We start from the raw sequence: 18,161 nt of genomic DNA on the forward strand, positions 1-18,161 counted from the left end.
CAACAAAAAAAATGCAAGAAATCCAAACATTTGAGAAAGATGACATTGGAACAACTCCTGTTTTGATTCCAAAAACAGTTTCCTCGTGTCAGTAGAGATTTATGACTTCCTGTACTGTGAAGAACTACTTTTTCTAAGATCATGCCTGCAACTTCCTTGCTTTTTGTATGAGAACACTTCACAAACTTCAGATGAATTTAACTCAGTACACAGTGGTTTGGGTTTTTTAATGCATATACTGTAGTAGTGGTAACATCTTAAATGTATGTCACAATGTTTACTCCAAACAGCATGTAATTAGATATTAAAGAAAATCTGACCAAGCAAAAACTGCTTCATAGAAGCCAGCAGCAGTAATTCAGCACAATACTTACTAGTAAAGACAACCACCAGAATAATTGCCAAATCAATGAAGAGAAACTGGAAGTCTCCCAAATTGCTCAGGATCTAGACAGAAATCACAACTGAAGTTTTGGTAATTTGTTCACACCAAGAAATACCTTACAGTAACATTCATTCCTATGGCATTAATTTTTAAATTTCACTCTATAAACAAGACAGTCTCTTGCCAAACTGCCTTCCTTTATCTGCAGGAGTCTTGAGTACTCCACAATTCATAAATCAATTCCTGAAGTATCAAGACATGAAACAATTTCAGTTTCAAGATGCATAAGCTATTTTTAATTGAAATTTGTTTCTAATCAAACATATTACTGAATCTTACAAGCCAGTGAAATAATAGCTTAGACCTACAGTTCTCTAAACACTATGACCTTACTGTGTAGTCATACAGTTGTCAAAATTTCTACCTCAATGGTTCTTTAATACTTTGCATGTTTAACTTACTCAGAATACAAATTAAAATACAGGATTGCTACTACACACCATATTGTGAATCCAATCATATTAACAGGAAATATTCCACTTCGTACTTTTCCCCCTAACTCAACGCTTGCAAGCTGCTCTCTTTCAATCCTTACATAAAAGGAATGCATTGCACTTTAAATAAAGTTAGGCTATATTAAAATGCTGACACTTTTAAAATAATTGAAAACTGTATTTTTGTTCAATTTATATGCTTATTTGGACTTCCCACTGTAGAGACTTTCTATTCACAGATTAGTTGTTGTCTTTTTAAAATAGATACTACCATGTTTTTCATACAGTTAACATAAAAAAAAAGCAGAAATTACTAACAATACTTTTAGTCCAAAGACAGTTTTTTAAACGTGGGTGTTGTGTACTCAAAGACTCGTAACATTTTATATTAAATATCTATCAATTTTCAAATCTCTGGATTATGTTGATACTGGTTAAACATTTACAGAATACTTACAGAATATAGTAGAGTAACACTGATGTACTGGATAATGCTGTATAATGCCATGAACTTAAATACACAGAAGGAAGTTATTAAAGCAGCACGGCCTTCCCTGTCAAAACAAATACAATCATGTAACTAGAAAGTTTTCTGTGCAAGCAGTTAAATCCTGCTTAGCAAAATGTTAGCTGCAATTAAACACATCAGCAAACCCTTTGAGGGACATTAGGCTGAAGACATACAGAGAAAAAGGGGTCAGAATGGCACGCTTTCAAGTACATTGAAGTTGTGAGCACGCCTCCTGAACTGAGCCACCACCTTACTTCAGTATTCTTTAGACTTCATGTGGTTTTCCAACAGAGGTTTTCAAATGAAGGTCTGCTTGCAAAAGCATCTATGAAGCACTACTTAACTACACGTATTGAACGAACATGCAGTCAGCCACCAAGTTGCTGACTTCAGAAACGTTGCTGATTACGCATTACTCCATTAGTTCCACACAGACTTAACTAGATTCTTTTCTCTGGCTGAACTTTATCCCAAATTATTACCTAGCTTCCAATTCCAGTAACAAAAATTGGTCAAACCCTATTTATAAAATTTGTTTTCTACTTTGTACGGTGCTGAGCAATTATATGAAGATTTTTACTGCTTGCAATTACACACAGCACTTACGGAAACTAGCATAGTTGCTAAGACATCAAATTAAATACTAACATGTAGAAGGTTGTTCACACTCTAAAAAATTAACTTTATACAGACAAAAGGGTTTTTAATATGGCAAGCCTTTGCTCAGAATACCTTCACTAAAAAAAAAAAACCCTACTAAAAATGTATGGCTTGCCCTTTAATTCAAACTGGCCTCCTACAGCATCAAGCATATACTAATATAGGGTATGCAAAACGAGTTACACAGACACTTCTAAGTTCACACTAAGTGGCATTACCTGATCAGCTTTGGCACACAGGAAATACTAGGTGTCCTGGAAGTGAATGGTGATGCCACAGAAGCCTCAAGTTCAGACAAAGATATACCACCATGTGCCCTCTTCAGCGCCTGCCAGTTAACATTGAAATAGGGAACATTTTTAAACTTGCTTTCAACTGTAAAATTTAACTGAACAGTTCTGTACGGAAAATAAAAATATACTTACACCACAGTCATTTGCTCCATCTCCACACATTCCCACATAGTAACTATAAAAACCGAACAGATGTCAGCATTCAGACCATTCCCTAATCATTGTCAATTTCACTTATTAAATACTTCTATATTATTTTACTTATTCCGGGTTTGCATAATAGTGAGTGATCATTAACGCTGAAAGCAATTACTGTTGCCACTATACATATAAGGAAGTAGACAGAGAAGTAACATGACTTAGCCAGGTCAGTCAAATGAATAATGGTTATCAGCCCTCTATCATTCCAAGGTGGTATAAAGCATCTTTGCTCTAGGCAAAGAGACTTTTGTAGTCTTTTGTACAGCTGCAAGGCCTGACACCAACAGACAGTAGAATACTGACCATCTCTGAACAGAAGTCATCCCGTTAATACCACTTTAATACACAGAACACATTTGATGGATTTGTTTATTAAGTCAAGCAATGAGATTTCTAAAATACGTCTGTCAGTTTAGTTACTGATAATTTATAACTTCATGAAAAGTCTGAAACTTTCACAACTAGCCAGCAGATGGTACTACTCTCACTCCTGCTCAGCTAATAGGCTGATTTGCCAACTTAGGGAAGTTACACTAGCCCAGCCTTTTTCACTTGGTAAAACAGCCAGCAGCATACATAACTTTTTCCTCCTAGCACACCAAACATTCTGTCAATCCTCCCACTTTCTATGCTTACGCAAATACTTACTCTACATTTTGTAAAGCTTCCACCAACTGAGTTTTCTGATCAGGCGCCATGCGAGCAAACACAGTGCCATGTAACACAAGCTGTAAGACAGAACATTTCTTAATGCTCACAGGGCAAAGTCTGTTCACCATCAAAAATGCCCACACTCAAGTAAAATGCTCACCTTGGGTACCAGGTCCTGAAAATGCTCCAAAATCACTGCAAATGACTTTCCATTCATTGCAAAATGGTATTTGGTCATCTGGAGATCCTCAAGGCTTTCATGGACCAATTTAACTGGAATATCCTGTCAAAAGTAGTTTAATACTCTAGCTGTAGTGTAATTACACAGATACCTTGTAATTTCAAGCTAATATTCAGAGGGTTATTCCTAGAGATCCCACACTAGATGAGGTTTCTAAGAATGTTACTTGAAAGAAAACCTCATACAATGAAAACATTTATTTAGTAATAAGAAAATGTGGTTTAATATTTCAATTACAAGCAGCTAGAGCAGTCTTAACAGAATCAAATGTGGAAAAAACCCTGCTCCTGCACAACTGAAATGTCCAATGTCATACCACAGTTGAAAAACTAGCTCCCCCAACCGTTTTACTACTATTTTGTATTTTAAGATCTGAAAGTTAACTACTCCATCAATTTTGATTAGACACTTAATAGCAGATTTGCTATTTAACAGAATAAGATCAAAAGAAAGAAACCCAGCAGTAAAACTAGCTGCTTACACTCTAGGGGCATAATAATGCTTGATGTTACCTCTGAGTTTATGGCTGGTGATGAACTAGTGCATTTTGCGAGGGTATCTGCATAATGCCAGTTGATCCTGGCAGCCTGCCCATCCTTTGGAGGTAGTGCTTCAGCAATAATGACCTTATCCTGAGGTAGAATCATTCCACAGTCTCTGGCCACAGAAATAGCAGTTAACATGTTATCTCCTGTTAAACAATTACATTTAAAAAGGTTTCAGTTAGAAAAGGATCAGTAGCATATACTGATATTCTAACGTAAAAGAAAAGCTAAGAAAGCCAGTTTTAAACAAGAAGGAGGATTGCCTAACATACCAGTGACAACCTTAGGACAAACTAAGCTTACAGACAAAATTCAAAACCTAGCCTGTTAAACCCCTCCCCTGCACTAACATTACTAGAAACTTTGCATGCTTCTTTCAGCCATAAAGATCTCATTAACCATACCTTAGTATATATTGAAAATCAGGCAGAAAACATGCAGCCATTTAAAATATCACTTTTTAAATATGGACACAGAACATGCAAACACTGAGCTGTATTGCTAGCCTAACAAAATACTATTCCAAAGTTGCATTTGGAATCACCAAATACGTGTGATTTAAAAAAGCAAACACACATATTGCATGGAAAACACTGAGCACAAATACCTAGGTAGCCCGCTTAAGGGGATGTAATTCATACAAAAAAAAACTAACGCAATCTCCAAAGTGACTTATAGTATAATTCAAAATGGTAGAGACTCTCAGGAGGTCATCTAGTCCCACCTCCTGCTCAAATCAGGGCCAGTCATAAGATTAGGCCAGGACTTTCACCTAGTCTGATTTGAAAGACATCTAAGGTTCTTCATCCTTCGATTCAGTATAAAGTAACTTGTGCATGGAGCTAGCGAGAGGAAGCTACGAAGTAGAACTAATCCCTGGACTGGTTTCTGATCTCTGACTTTATACTAAAGCAACTTTCACCCAAAAAGAAACCAGTTGGTGTCTGTATATTCTCACTGCAGTTTCCAAACTTCCCTCCTTCTATAAATACAGCCTACTGACACAGAAATTTGACTTCATACACTACAATTAAGATCAGACCAAAAAGAGATGGATTTTTATCTTTTGAGCATGAATGTTTACATGCTAACCTGTAACCATGACAGTGCGAATGTTGGCTTTATGTAAATCTTCAAGTACAGCAGGGGTTTCTTGCTTTAGCTTGTTTTGCATTATAATTAACCCCATAAAATCCATGTTGCTTTCAATAGCATCTCTGTAGAAAAGGAGGCAAGGAAGAGAACATTAGAAGAATTACAATTATTAGATGTAGCTCAAAAAGCTTGGTTTTCTGTTTATCAAAGGGAAATGTGTATTTTTAACCATGAAAAATTAAGAATTTGTTTTATAAAATGTGACCTGAGAGATATCACAGTCATTTATACTTATTTCCCTTGATTTATTTGACAGTAGGAGAAAATCTTGTTTCTTCTCAAGCACAATATTTAGTTTCTTTCACAAGAAGTCTTTCTAAAATAAATTACATTCTCAAAAAGGTTATTGCTAGAAAAAAATGCTCTGAAGCTAACTGCATCCATAGCCAAAATTTAAGATTTGTTTAGAATGCACATTTCTAATTTCCAAATTAGCTGAACCTTAACTTACAAGCTACCAAATAATGTTACAAAGGCTAGTAGATTAATAGACATTAGCTAATTAAGTAAAGCAACTAATTAACTTTGGTTTACATGAAAGTCAGTGTATTTACAGGTCTTGAGTATTTTACTGCTACTGTAGATTTTTCACACCTGAAACTGGAAAACCCATTTCTTTGCTTTGTACTGCTTTGCAACACATTCATCTTGTACACAGAGCTGATAGAACAGAGTCAAAAATGGAACTTTCATAGCGATGCCACACTTTTAAACACTCTGGAAAAGGTAGCATTATCCACAAAATAAGGACCAGCTGAAAAATAAACAGGAAACACTACTCTTTGAAGGAAGAAACCTTTCTACCTTCCAAACCTTTCTGACAGGCTTTGCAATGAGAAAACGGTCATGCTGCCTATAGAAGATCAAGATACTAAATCAAACATGCACAGGAGGGTTTCCACTACAGGCCATTATCTTTAATAGACAATATAAGTACATTCAAGTAACAAAGAAATCAGATGAGGTTTTCTGCCACATCAGTGCCATAAAAAATTAGTATTACAGTTCATTTCAAGCTTAAAGATGTTCCTCAGAATTCACATTATTGCAGAAAAACTTATCTTAAATTTCTATGTATTGTCCAGGGTACAAAAAGACTGCACAGAACTACATATGTCAAGACAAAAGAAAGCTAAAGAAGACTAGTAATCACTTTAAGCAAAAGTAAACATTACATAATTAATCCAAAGCATGCAGCTTTTAAATCCTGTTATTTATTAAAAAAGTGAAGTCACTCTTACCTATTAATAGTCTGGACTTTGTGCCATGTAAGCTTAGACTCCAATTTTCTGTGAGCAAGAGCAATAACTCGGAAGCCCTGCTTAGTGTATTCTTCCAGGACACACTCAAAGTCAACAGGAACTTTAAAAAGGTCAAAGTTAGAGTTATTAAAATTATTCATATTACAGATCAGCTACAAAAGAAATAAAAATAGTGTGTTCCTTTACCTGTTTCCTGCTTACACAAGCTGGCAATCACTTCAGGGGCACCTTTCATGTAAGCATCCATTCTCTTCTCCCCTAGAACTCTTGCTATTACACACATACGTTGCAAAACTGAAGAAAATGGAAACTGGCGCACAATTCCAATCTCATAACCGGTCTGTGTCATACAGGAAGGAAGAAAGGTGTTACATCCACATACATGCTAAGAAAAAAGGTACATGCTTAATTGAAAAAGTATACTTACCGAAAGCTCAAACAACTCCTAAAAAAAGAAAAAATACATTTACTGTCAATATTAATGTTTTTTTCCACCTACAAACTATTTCAACATAAATCCATAAATTAATCTACACAGCACTCTCAATATAAAGTCACACTGTATTTGCAATGGACTTCATAAAAGCTGAATGTGAATATACTGTATCTGTTTAGGATCCTTTACTTTATGTGATACATAGAACTTTAGAGCTTTATTTCTTGGTTAGAATGTACAAGACTTTCATCTTTCAGAGTCCAACCTGTGTCTGTTTAGCCAATGTAAATAATTAAAGTACTATGGTATTTCAGAATGAGGCCATGATTATTAAGTATATCCCCAGAAAACATGTAATAAGTTTCAAGAATGTTCAGATCAACTACTGCACAGTAATTACTGCTGTGCATTACACTGAGTTCTGAACAAAAAAACCCGCTTTATCTGCTACAGAATAAGACTCGCACAGAGGAACCAACTAGCTATGCCCTCCCACTAGCCTGCTTTGTGATAACGTGGGTAGTCACATGCTGGAATTTCCCCCCCAAAGTATTAAAAAATACTTCAAAATGAAGGTAGAAGAGAATTTTAAATCTGCCAGGTACATTTTTCTTTTTAACTTGGCACTGAAAACATACAACTCTAAGATACAATGATGGCACAAACTCCATGCCGTGCAGTGACATTAACAAATGATTGTTTTAACTGAAACTCCAAGGTGAGCACATCTAAGCACTTCATTAGCACAATAAGAACATGGTAATGATACTAATATTAAAATGCATAAGCTCAAAAAGCATTATAGCACTTTATAAGCAGTCCGTAAGGGTAATAATGCTGGCAACCAGCCTGCTCACCTTGGAAGCAGCATATACTGAACCACCACCTTCAACAACAGTTTAAACATGTCTTTTCTATCTTTGCCATAAAAAAAACACACGGTTTTGATTCTGTTTGAATTATATCAGCCAGAACCACAGTCGATGGTAAAACATATTTGTTTAACATGAAGGATTAGATTAACTCAAAGAATTGCTTTGAATCTTTATACCATTTCTTGATTTGTTGCTTGCTTGGATTCTGGGAGAAGTTGCTTGGAAGGTCGAACCACTGTTGGCATGATTCGATTATGAAGGGCTGTTTCCTCTTCAGTTGCTTCTTCTAAAATCTGTATTTTAAAACAATCAACTGATTTATATGTTCATTAATTTGATCTTCTCAATTTCATTAAAAAAAAAAAAACACAAAACAAAACAGGCTTGGAAATCAGCTTAAGGTGCAATGATCTTTCTAAACAAGATTTCCTGTGAGAATCAAGTGTCTAAATTTAGCAGTTAACATCCACTTAGCTATTTTACATGTTTATTATATGCACTGAAACTTTGCCACACACAACATCAGAAAGCAGTAAATTAGCTCTTCAGATCCCTTCAGTTCTATGAATTGTTGCACAGAACACATTTTAGGAACATTTTCATCTTAATACTTCTTTGACACATAGGCATTGTCAAAAGCCCACTACTTTAGTTACAGCTTGAAACAGCATAAAATGGCTTATCTTGTATATAACAGCATAGGAAATTTCAGATTACTGATTTTAAAAGCATTGCTTCCCTTGAAACAAGCAGACACTTACCCATCCTATTGCTTCAAACATCTTCAAATCAAGCGGATCCCCAGAAAGTACCCCGTCAATTTTTGTAAGGGAATGACAAGTTGCCATGCAAGCAACAAACTCAGACTTCAGCAAGCTCTCACTGCAAGCCCTTTCTTCCGGCAAAAGGAAACTAAAACAATGAAGTAATAATATACTTAGCACTGTAATTATTTATTATGAGCCAATTCAAAAGGTTTGTTTAGATTAACAGAAGAAAAATTGACTGCACAAGTCTCTTCACTTCTATTTTCACACATCACAGAAAACAATCAGATTAAGACTCTGGGATGGAATCTTCAGAAACAGTCACAACTGCCTCCTTCAAAAACTGTGCTACTTCACTGTCTAGTTTCATTGCTCATATAGAGGTGTCTTATCACACTGTACTTAACCCAATTAGCTAAACTAATTCATTTTAGCAGCCCAAAAAGTCATCATTTAGGAGAACAGGATTAAGGAAACAGGCTACATTTTAACTGCATCTTATCTGCAGTATGAACCTACTGATGTCTCAGACTTTAACAAATTAAATTCCACCTCAGCCTCGTAAGAGAGTTCTAACTTTCATTACACCTAAATCATAGTTTCAGTGGCATTCTTACAGCTCATTATAGAAATGCAAATAAGTATGAGCTCACACTGAATTTTCTAGCCTATTCTGCCGAAGCTGTTAAAGCACAACTATCATAGTTGCTATCAGCTCTGAGCTTATCCTTACCGAGCATTTTCCACTCTTTGAATTCCCCAAAGATCCAAGCCATCCTCAGTAAGTGTGCCAGTCTGCAAAATAAACAAAGGGGCATAGCAAGAATACAAAGCCTTCAGAAACAAGTTATCCCCAGCTAAAGCAAAAATTAACAGCTAATTAACCAAATTACACCCGAACAACATATTTTATTTTGTTTTCACTTAAAAATCAAGACTTCAGGACAGGAAATGTAGTATCCTCCTTGCTTTCTGCTAGTAACTAAGCTCCAACTCTATAGAATAACTTAAAAAAACATCCAAAGCAATCATGCCCGTCCTTGGAGACAGGGCAAATGAAACAGACCCTTAAAATCCAAAGATGATAGTTCAAAATCTCTATTCTGGGGTTGGGGACAACAGAGCTAAAACAGTAACCGGAATATATGTACAAAGGAAAGAACAAATTGAGTGTGGGTACTTAAGATTTTAGATAAAAACCTACAGAGGAAAATAAATCTTATACAAGAATTAGTGAAAAGTAAAGGATTCTGGCTAGTGGCATTACTGTCTTTCACTCATGTTTCTGTTAAGGAATAATAACAAAATACGCTGGCTTGGCTTTTCATTGAAATAAATGAAAATAAGAAACAAGTCTGATCTCACACTTCAATTTTCCATAAGCCGTTATACTAAATAAAACTCTTAATATACCCCAACTCTCAAATTTCTGGGGTGCCAGTAGTAAGTTAGGACTTGGGAGCCTTGAGATAAAAAAAGCAGCTCTGTAATCTACTTTTTAAAGCAGACTACATAAAGTGAGTTAACAGGTGGTAAACACTGAACACCTGGAAGCTAGCAGAACAAAAATTATCTAGTTTATACTAAAGTAATGAATTTTCCTATAGTTGCTATTCTATACAAATTCCCATTTATAATACAATGACTCTGCAGGTGGCAACACAAAATTTCAAAATTCACCTAACCTTATCAAAACACACAAGATTCAGCTGGCCACAAATATTTATCCTTTGTGGGCTGATGCAGAAAATGCCAATTTTTTTCAACCTTCTTTGTGCATAAACAATGCCAGCAGTCATGGCAGCAGGGAGTGCTGGAGGCACCGTGATAGTGATAATGTCAAGAGACTCTATGATGATGGTATGAGCTGGAACCTGTAATAAAGGTCAGAGTTAATGAACAAGAACTCACCACAAAGATTCACTATCCCACTGAAACATTACATCACTGTTACCAAAAGCAAAACCCACACATTGCTTTCCCCGGTACAGCATGTTCTGAATTGCCCAGAAACAATCTTCACCCACCATCAGCAACCACGATAATCCAGTCCTAAATTATCCACAATCCGTAACTTCAGGTTTTTACTTTTCCCCCTGCGAATACATTACTTTAAAACAGTAACTGAATAATGCAAATTTTTTGGGGAGAAAAAAAAAGTTATCAGGTTATCAGCAATTTTTTTGTAAGGATTTTTTTGCCTGCAGCATGCTTTTACATGTGATATATCCTACTTCTTCCAACTGGATATCAGTCAGATGGTAATCTTACATATAATAAAGATAAAAGCCTAATAATTGGGTCAATAGAAATTGAACTAAACCCAAATTTCACTGTAATATATTCAAATTCTGCTTCTCTGCTGAATTTTGTTCTCAGTAAGCTTGTCTCTCTTCTTCTATTGATATAAAGTAAAGAAATTTCCATTTAAAATCTAACTGTTTCTCATCATCTGAAGTATGTTGGAAATCATGATCACCCTTTTGCTAAAATAAGGTGGCTCTGGACCAGAAATAAAAACATACCTCATTTAAGATGCTATTGACAACTGTGTAAATAAAACCAACGCCTGCCACCACCACCAGAGACAGAAGAAACAAATAGGCATCTCTGTAGAGTTTAAAATCAGTTGGCTTTGGATATAATATGGAACGAACAAGCTGTCCTTTAGCAGTACTAAAGCCTAGAAATAAAAAGGAGTAAGCTATTAAAAGTATAAGCAAGAGCAAAGCTATTCAAATATATTAAAAACCTCAATGAAACCCTTAAGCTACTCATTTCATTAAGACTTGTTTCTCAATATACAGTAGCAGATGTTTTGCAATACTGTAATTAAGGTGCTTAAAAAAGGTACATCCACATCATACTAGGTGTCTCTCCCCTATGGCAAGGATATGCAGCTGATGCAAATGAACCCCTCTTCTACAACAGCAGTAAACCCTCAAATGGTCTGGCCTGGAACAGTTTGCTGTCCCTTACAGTACAGAACTGGTGGATATGTATATTAGTTGTTTAATTAAGCCAGTCCTTGCTAAAAGAAAAATAAGTTATTCACAGAATCCAACCATAAGTACTTCAATGGCAAGTCTCCTTAAACTTCCTTGACAGCCAGAAAAAACTGCAGCGCAGTCATCTTTTGGAGCAACCCACCACTTGATCACATTTTGACACTTAAACTGGGAGACCAGACTTCTAAGGGTCTCAGAGTCAGACAATCAATAGATACCCTGAGATCCTCCTTGAATCTTTGCCTCAACATGCAAAGATGCCAACACCAGTGCCCAATTTTGTACACCCAAAATATTTTTTACCTGCTTAGACTTCAAAGTCTATTACTACAACCTCAATATCAATGTCAGGTCTGCCAGCATTAGTGACAGCTCCTTGACAGCTTCTCAGTCTGCAAGCCGTCACAGCAAAGGCTAAGCCCTCCACGCTAAGTGGTGTAAAAGATTCTACCAGAACAAACCAGCTATTTTATCAGTCTTAAAGAGGATGAGTTCATCAGAAGAGGAACAAGGCGTGAAGCCTGCAGGCTTTGAATGTGCTACTGCAGAATACAAACCATGGGCCTGTTCAGAGAAGTTCAGCATGTCCGTCTGTACTTGAGCATTTAGTCACGAATGCTTTGTAATTTGACACAGCAGTCAAAAAAAAGGATCAGAACTACTTTTGATTTTTTTTAATGGTTTTGCAGAAGGTTCTGTAGCCACATAGGCTAGGATACACCAGGGTAAAACAATAAATGAAAAAAACCTTACGTGGTATATTGAGAACACACTGGACATACAGCTACCTTCAGTCAACATTTCTGTTCTCTAAAAAAAATTACCAGTTTTGAATTCTTTACAATTACAACAGCAGCCACAATGACATATACACTAACATATCCATGAACCAAATTTCAGGAGCAAAAAAAATGAATGCATTTAGTTCATCAATATTTTATGTATATTTCAGCTGTAACATCAAACATTTCACGTTAAAGGCTTAACTCTGTATTGTGAGTATAGTCCCAGTAGATCAATCATATCCTCATTTACAGTAAGATTAAAACTACAAGTCTTTGCACACTACCATATGGAGTTCTGCTCTCCTAAAATTATTTTAAGGACTAAATTTTCTAGTTTCTTCAATTTTGTGGCATCCCCTCCCCTAGATAAAGGGGTTTTTGCTTGTATCTTACTAGGTAGGAATTACTTTAGCTCTTACTATCTGACATCTTAGGAGCAAGAAGCTACAAGTGCTGTGACATCTATCCGGTTCTCTGGAATGGGAAATTCCCTACTTGCCTAAAAGCCGTCCCTGTAAACCAGGCAGGAGAACAGAGAGGATTTTATATCCCTTTGCTCCTCTCTACATATACACTTGTAGGAGGAAAAGTGTACTTGTCCAGACGTAAAATCTGAACAAGGTCCACAGAGCTAAATTCATCCTGTCTACAACTCAGGAGCTAACTGTTCTGTCACAGGCAAAGAGCAGATTAAAAAAAAAATATTTCAGATGTCAGGGCAGTAAGACTCAGTGTGTTAGAAGCAATTACAATTCTCCTTGTAAGAGTTCCAAACCATGGTTTCAGACTTTCAAAAAGCAGCATTATCCTTTCTGCAGAGTAGAAGAAATAAGTCTTCAGCAGTTCTTTTCTGTTGCTGTTTTGGACCACTTATCTGTATATATATGTCAGGCTGGGCACAAAATTTCTTATTTAAGAAACAAAAGAAGTTGACATGGATATTATTAAAGGGAATGTGTGCTCAAGGGAATTGAAATATTTTTCTTTGAAAAAAATACTAATAAAATCCTCTAGAAAGACATTTAGTAAAAAAAAAATCAGAACATTTACTGCTAAAACAGACTAACAGAAGGTGAAGAGAAGACACAAGAGAAAGAAGAGGTTAATTAGGATGAGGTTATTTGTTGGAAAACTTGCTTTAAGTAGTATTCTAGTCAATGTAGTGAAATCTATCCAATTCTACTCTAGCTTGGATTATACCTGATGTTCATCTATTTCATGGTGATTTTCTTAAGATCACCTTTGTAAAGCAGAATCCTGTAACTACATTAGTCTGTGCAATTGTTTTTAATAGAACATCTGTATTATCTAAAACCAAGCCCTTAACATGTTAGTACAAATAAGCACTTCTGTAGAAAGGGCTAGACTGAACACATTTTTTAAGCAAATGTTAAGTGATTTGACAAAACTATGGGCAAAGAAAAACATTTGACATTGCCAATGCGTCCACGAAAATAAACTGTTCCCCACTACCCACCCAATCCTGTAGTATGCCAAACCTTTTCAAAGTGGCATATGTAGTTCAACAAACCATAATAGACATCTAAAGGACTTAAAAATGCTTTCGGGTAAGTTTTAAATTGATACTAAAGACTGATTTACTTTCTTGTTTGCCAACTGATACAATAAGAGAACTAGGTAACAGCCTAGAGAGTAAGACATTTATCAAATTATTTGGGGTATACTCATTTATCCAAGCTTGGCAACATTCAACACAATGTGCCAAAGTATCACCTAACATACACCTACAAAAGTGAATAGTACATTAACAAGTGATAGACTTAATAATCAATACCTGTTCTCACTACTAGAGCTTTGACCAATTCTCCAGTATAAAAACGGGTTTGAATGACGTTGGTTCCACAGAACAGAGTATGCCGTTTATGCACTTCTGGACTGTATATTTCATCTCCCATTGCTTTCAGATATTCTGAAGGATTTGGTAGATTAATCTTTGTGACAGGAACACTTTCACCTTAAATGAGAAAAGAGTCTCTAAGCAAGATCAAACAAGAACAGACATTCCTCCTTCACAAATTCAATTATAACAATATAATCTCACTTCATCAGCACAGAAGCAGACTTATGGAAGAAGTCATCTTCTTTTCAGAACATTGTTAGGTAGTCTCTCACCTATTAGCCTTAGCTCACCAGATTCCTTATCCAAATCCTGTTTAACTCTGTTATTCACCAATACAGCTTTTGTGCTTCTTATTTCAAATCAGATAGGTGTAAAATACAGTTCATTGAAAGATAACAGGACAAGCTTCTTTCTCCTGCTGCAAAGCATCATCCTATCTTTACGAAGAAAAACTAGAAGCTGAAGAAAATTACTCTCAGTCCCTTTGATGAATGAGTACACTTAAGCTAGAGCTGCAATCAATTTTTATCAATTACTAGCAGCAGCAAGAGGCTCAAGCATATTCAAAGAACTGAACGTGATAAAACACAATCTCTGAACTACAATTTTCTAAACGCTGCCAAGTTTGGACAGATTATCCTAGGAGTAACAAGTAGTCCATCCTTTGAAGCTGTTCTTCAAATACACCAAGTCCTTGGTTTCAGTGTACCGACAACAACTTGAGATAGTAATTTCTGTTTTTAAATACAGCAGAATATTCTACTCACTACCTTCATTCTTGGAAGCACCTAAAAAGTTTGGGCAAAAATTTTCTGGAGAAACACACTGCAGAACTCAATCTGCACTGAGAACACCAAGTCAAGAGGCAGTAAGAAAAACTATCAAGAACTTTTCAACAAGAAACCATCACTCATTTTTGAAGTTGCCAAGCAGCACCAGGTAGTTGTTGCAGATCAGCAGAACACAACACAAGTACATAAGTACTTAGGAGCATATGTAATCACAAGAACATACACATTTCAAGCAAAATAAATGTATCCACTTCTGGTAGAACATACTACAAGTTAAGCATGCACACAGGTATAAACTAATATTTAGCCACACAAAACTGTATTAAGTTTACTTTACCTGTTAACATACTTTCGTTTACAATGCAAGTACCACTCAGAAGTACCGCATCACAGGGCATAATTGTCCCATTAGATGGAATTAACATGATATCTCCAGGCACAAGGTCGGTGGAAAGGATTTCTTCTATTTCTGAGTATTAAAACACAAACAAGTTTACCTGAAAATAGCTATTATCGAGAAAACCTAATAAAGATCCTCTCTGCCAAGATCGAGGTGGTGACAATTAAGATTATACTCCATTTTATTAATGCATTATGAAAAGATACAGAAAAAGCTATCGATAAACCCAATTCCATCACAGATTAAACTCTAAAGCACATGGATGTAATTCATCATAACAAATTAAAAGAATCAAGATTATACAAAAGATATTAACCATTAACTACAGTACAACCTCAGTATAAAGACACAAGTCCAACACAAATGCATGTCTTACAAAACAGTATCACACCCCACAACCCAACCATCATCAACTACTATGGTATCCAAATGAGCAAAAGTCCAGAAACCCGTTTGCAGCACCTGGTGATTAATAAATTGTAACAGAAACCCAATGCATGCATGTCTTCAAGCCAAGAAAGAAACTACAATGACAGTTACGTATGTGGAGTGGTAGATAATGAGAATCAGGAATAGGACAAGCACCTGACCCAAAACAAACCTGATATTCGCTAAAAATACCATCCAGAACAATAATCCTGGACAGATGATTATCCTATCTAAATCCTACCTTGCAACTTCTCCTTTTCCCATGCAATTTTGCTAAGAAATGAAAGCATTTCAAGCTAATTAAAGAAAGACCAGATGCACACCAATTTTCTACTTACACTTAACAACCAACTTAAACTTAACCTTTCAAGTGACCTGTGAATTTTACCTTGGTTTCCTCTGCAGACAGAAACCCTGACAATGCTGTGAGCTGCTACCATGTCATGTAACATAACATATTGCTGCAAAGGGGAGAAAACAGTTCATTATTTAGAAGCACAGCCTTTCTTCTAAATGCACATTCTATCTCTATAAGTAGAAATGATCAGATTCTTTCCTAACATTCTTTTACAACAAAATGTTACTCAAAACATTCTCTCCAACACAGTGTAGGATACTTACAGGCAAATAAAGTTTGAGTGCATCAACCTGTACAGGTTCCTACTTTTAACAGCATTCTGGAAGCAAATATACATTGCCATGCAAAACGTTTTAAAAACATTTAGTCATTAGCATACGTAAGTAAAAACTGCAGTAGTTGTATGAACTTGTATTAAGGTAAGAGGGGTTTTTTTTGTCTCTGGTCTGAATTCAGAGATCGCAATTTAAGAATAATTACTACTTTGATTTCCATCAGCTACAGCTACATCTACAGAGAAAAATGCATCACCAGTTTAATAATCCACATGTTTGGCTGGTGCTCAATTCCATTGGACTTTTTCAAACTGAAGGAAACAATGCAAGATGGAATCACTACTGCCAAAAAACTTGGTACATAAACTTGTGCCCTGGTTCATTTAAGTGAGGTAGTGTTTCTGTTATCTGAGATCAGCCTACTGATTCAAGAGCATGGAAAGCAAGCAGAGAAGAGCCTTGAAGAGAACTGTAAACTCAGTCTTTCAGTTCAAAATATTCTATGTGCATATCTTTGAAAAATTCTTAAAGTTTTGTAAGCAATTTCACATCAAAGTAAATTAATCAATAAAAAGCTGAAAAGATGCATCTGTTTTCTTTGAACTTACCTTTCTAATGGTGTAGAGTGAGCTAACAATGGATATTACAGACATGATCACAATTGCTAATGCATAGTAGTGATATTCATCAGTGATCCACAATATCACACTGAACAACTGAAAAATGTAAAAAGGGTTGAGAACCTAGAAGAGGGAGAGAACATTAATGTTATACCAAAAGGTCACACGCATTCTCTGTCAGAAGTCAGAATCATCCTCCTCCTCCATGGAAGACAAACACCTTTCAGTTCTTTATACATCATTTTTGTCTGCTTTGTCAAACTGACCCCTCTTTTTTCACTACATCCTAAACCCCTCAAAAGCACAGTTCTCACTAAAATAATACATGAATACATACTTTTAAAACTGTATGCATTTTTCCCCTACAACTGAAAGCAAAATGGTAGGAATGTCTGATGCACACCTTAAGTTACATTCTTAAATTAATTTGGATTTTGTTATCCATTTCTTACTAATAAATGCACTGACACCTTAAGTTCTCACTCTGTTAGTTCAGGTTAGAGAGTTTCTTTGTTCCAAAGTTTGTATCGTGCATTATTACAGCACACTGATAACAAGTCAATTATTCAAATCCACCTGAAACAAGGAAAATGGAACAAATCCAACAGAAGTATTTGCGAGAACACATTTGATTTGATTCATAGGTTGTCATGTATAATCCCTGGGCTGATAATGGAGAACACGTAAATCATTTTATATTTGAAATTAAGAACAAAACGTAATTAAGACGCATACCCTCTCAAAGAATTCTGACACATTTAACATCCTTGCTAAGGCACCCGGCTGTGAACTCTGAAAAGCTTTACAGCTAAGGCTACTCAAGTCTGGAGAGCTCAAAAATAAAGGTCCATATCATTTTGATTTATAGTTCTGTGCTCTGGAGGAAGGTTTCTGGTTTACATTATTACTTAAAAGACTAGTCCAACAGTCCTTGTACTTAAAGTAACCTTCAATTATATACTACTTTTTAAAAATTTTGTTAAAGAAAAGATCATACCTCCTTAATCAGAAGCTTAAAAATGGAAGGCACTTTCACAGCAATTTCATTTACTCCATAGAATGCTTTTCTGTACTCAAAAAAATATCAAGACAGTTAAAAACTTTATTTGAAATCTTATTCACTTCAAAGTAATTCTTTTAATATGAGAAAGTATAAAA

General features: G+C 35.7%; 1 protein-coding gene across 4 annotated transcripts in view; it reads right to left on the reverse strand.

Annotated features, from left to right (window-relative positions):
• ATP13A3 (ATPase 13A3) overlaps positions 1-18,161 on the reverse strand; it is a 62,092-nt gene that overhangs the window by 12,282 nt on the left and 31,649 nt on the right. For all 4 annotated transcript variants that reach the window (XM_042796873.1, XM_042796863.1, XM_042796869.1 and 1 more), the window contains exons 8-28: positions 18,001-18,070; positions 16,992-17,126; positions 16,139-16,211; positions 15,259-15,390; positions 14,065-14,244; positions 11,002-11,159; positions 10,162-10,350; positions 9,210-9,271; positions 8,471-8,621; positions 7,886-8,002; positions 6,826-6,843; positions 6,585-6,738; positions 6,378-6,498; positions 5,074-5,198; positions 3,949-4,127; positions 3,356-3,478; positions 3,193-3,272; positions 2,476-2,518; positions 2,269-2,378; positions 1,337-1,433; positions 375-447 (exon numbers count right to left, since the gene is read on the reverse strand). In XM_042796873.1, the coding sequence (XP_042652807.1) occupies positions 375-447; positions 1,337-1,433; positions 2,269-2,378; positions 2,476-2,518; positions 3,193-3,272; positions 3,356-3,478; positions 3,949-4,127; positions 5,074-5,198; positions 6,378-6,498; positions 6,585-6,738; positions 6,826-6,843; positions 7,886-8,002; positions 8,471-8,621; positions 9,210-9,271; positions 10,162-10,350; positions 11,002-11,159; positions 14,065-14,244; positions 15,259-15,390; positions 16,139-16,211; positions 16,992-17,126; positions 18,001-18,070 (2,390 nt within the window). The remainder of the gene's footprint in view (positions 1-374; positions 448-1,336; positions 1,434-2,268; positions 2,379-2,475; positions 2,519-3,192; positions 3,273-3,355; positions 3,479-3,948; positions 4,128-5,073; positions 5,199-6,377; positions 6,499-6,584; positions 6,739-6,825; positions 6,844-7,885; positions 8,003-8,470; positions 8,622-9,209; positions 9,272-10,161; positions 10,351-11,001; positions 11,160-14,064; positions 14,245-15,258; positions 15,391-16,138; positions 16,212-16,991; positions 17,127-18,000; positions 18,071-18,161) is intronic.

This window comes from Tyto alba, unplaced genomic scaffold, assembly GCF_018691265.1.
Source record: "Tyto alba isolate M040663 unplaced genomic scaffold, T.alba_DEE_v4.0 Super-Scaffold_10, whole genome shotgun sequence".
Lineage (NCBI taxonomy): Eukaryota > Metazoa > Chordata > Aves > Strigiformes > Tytonidae > Tyto > Tyto alba.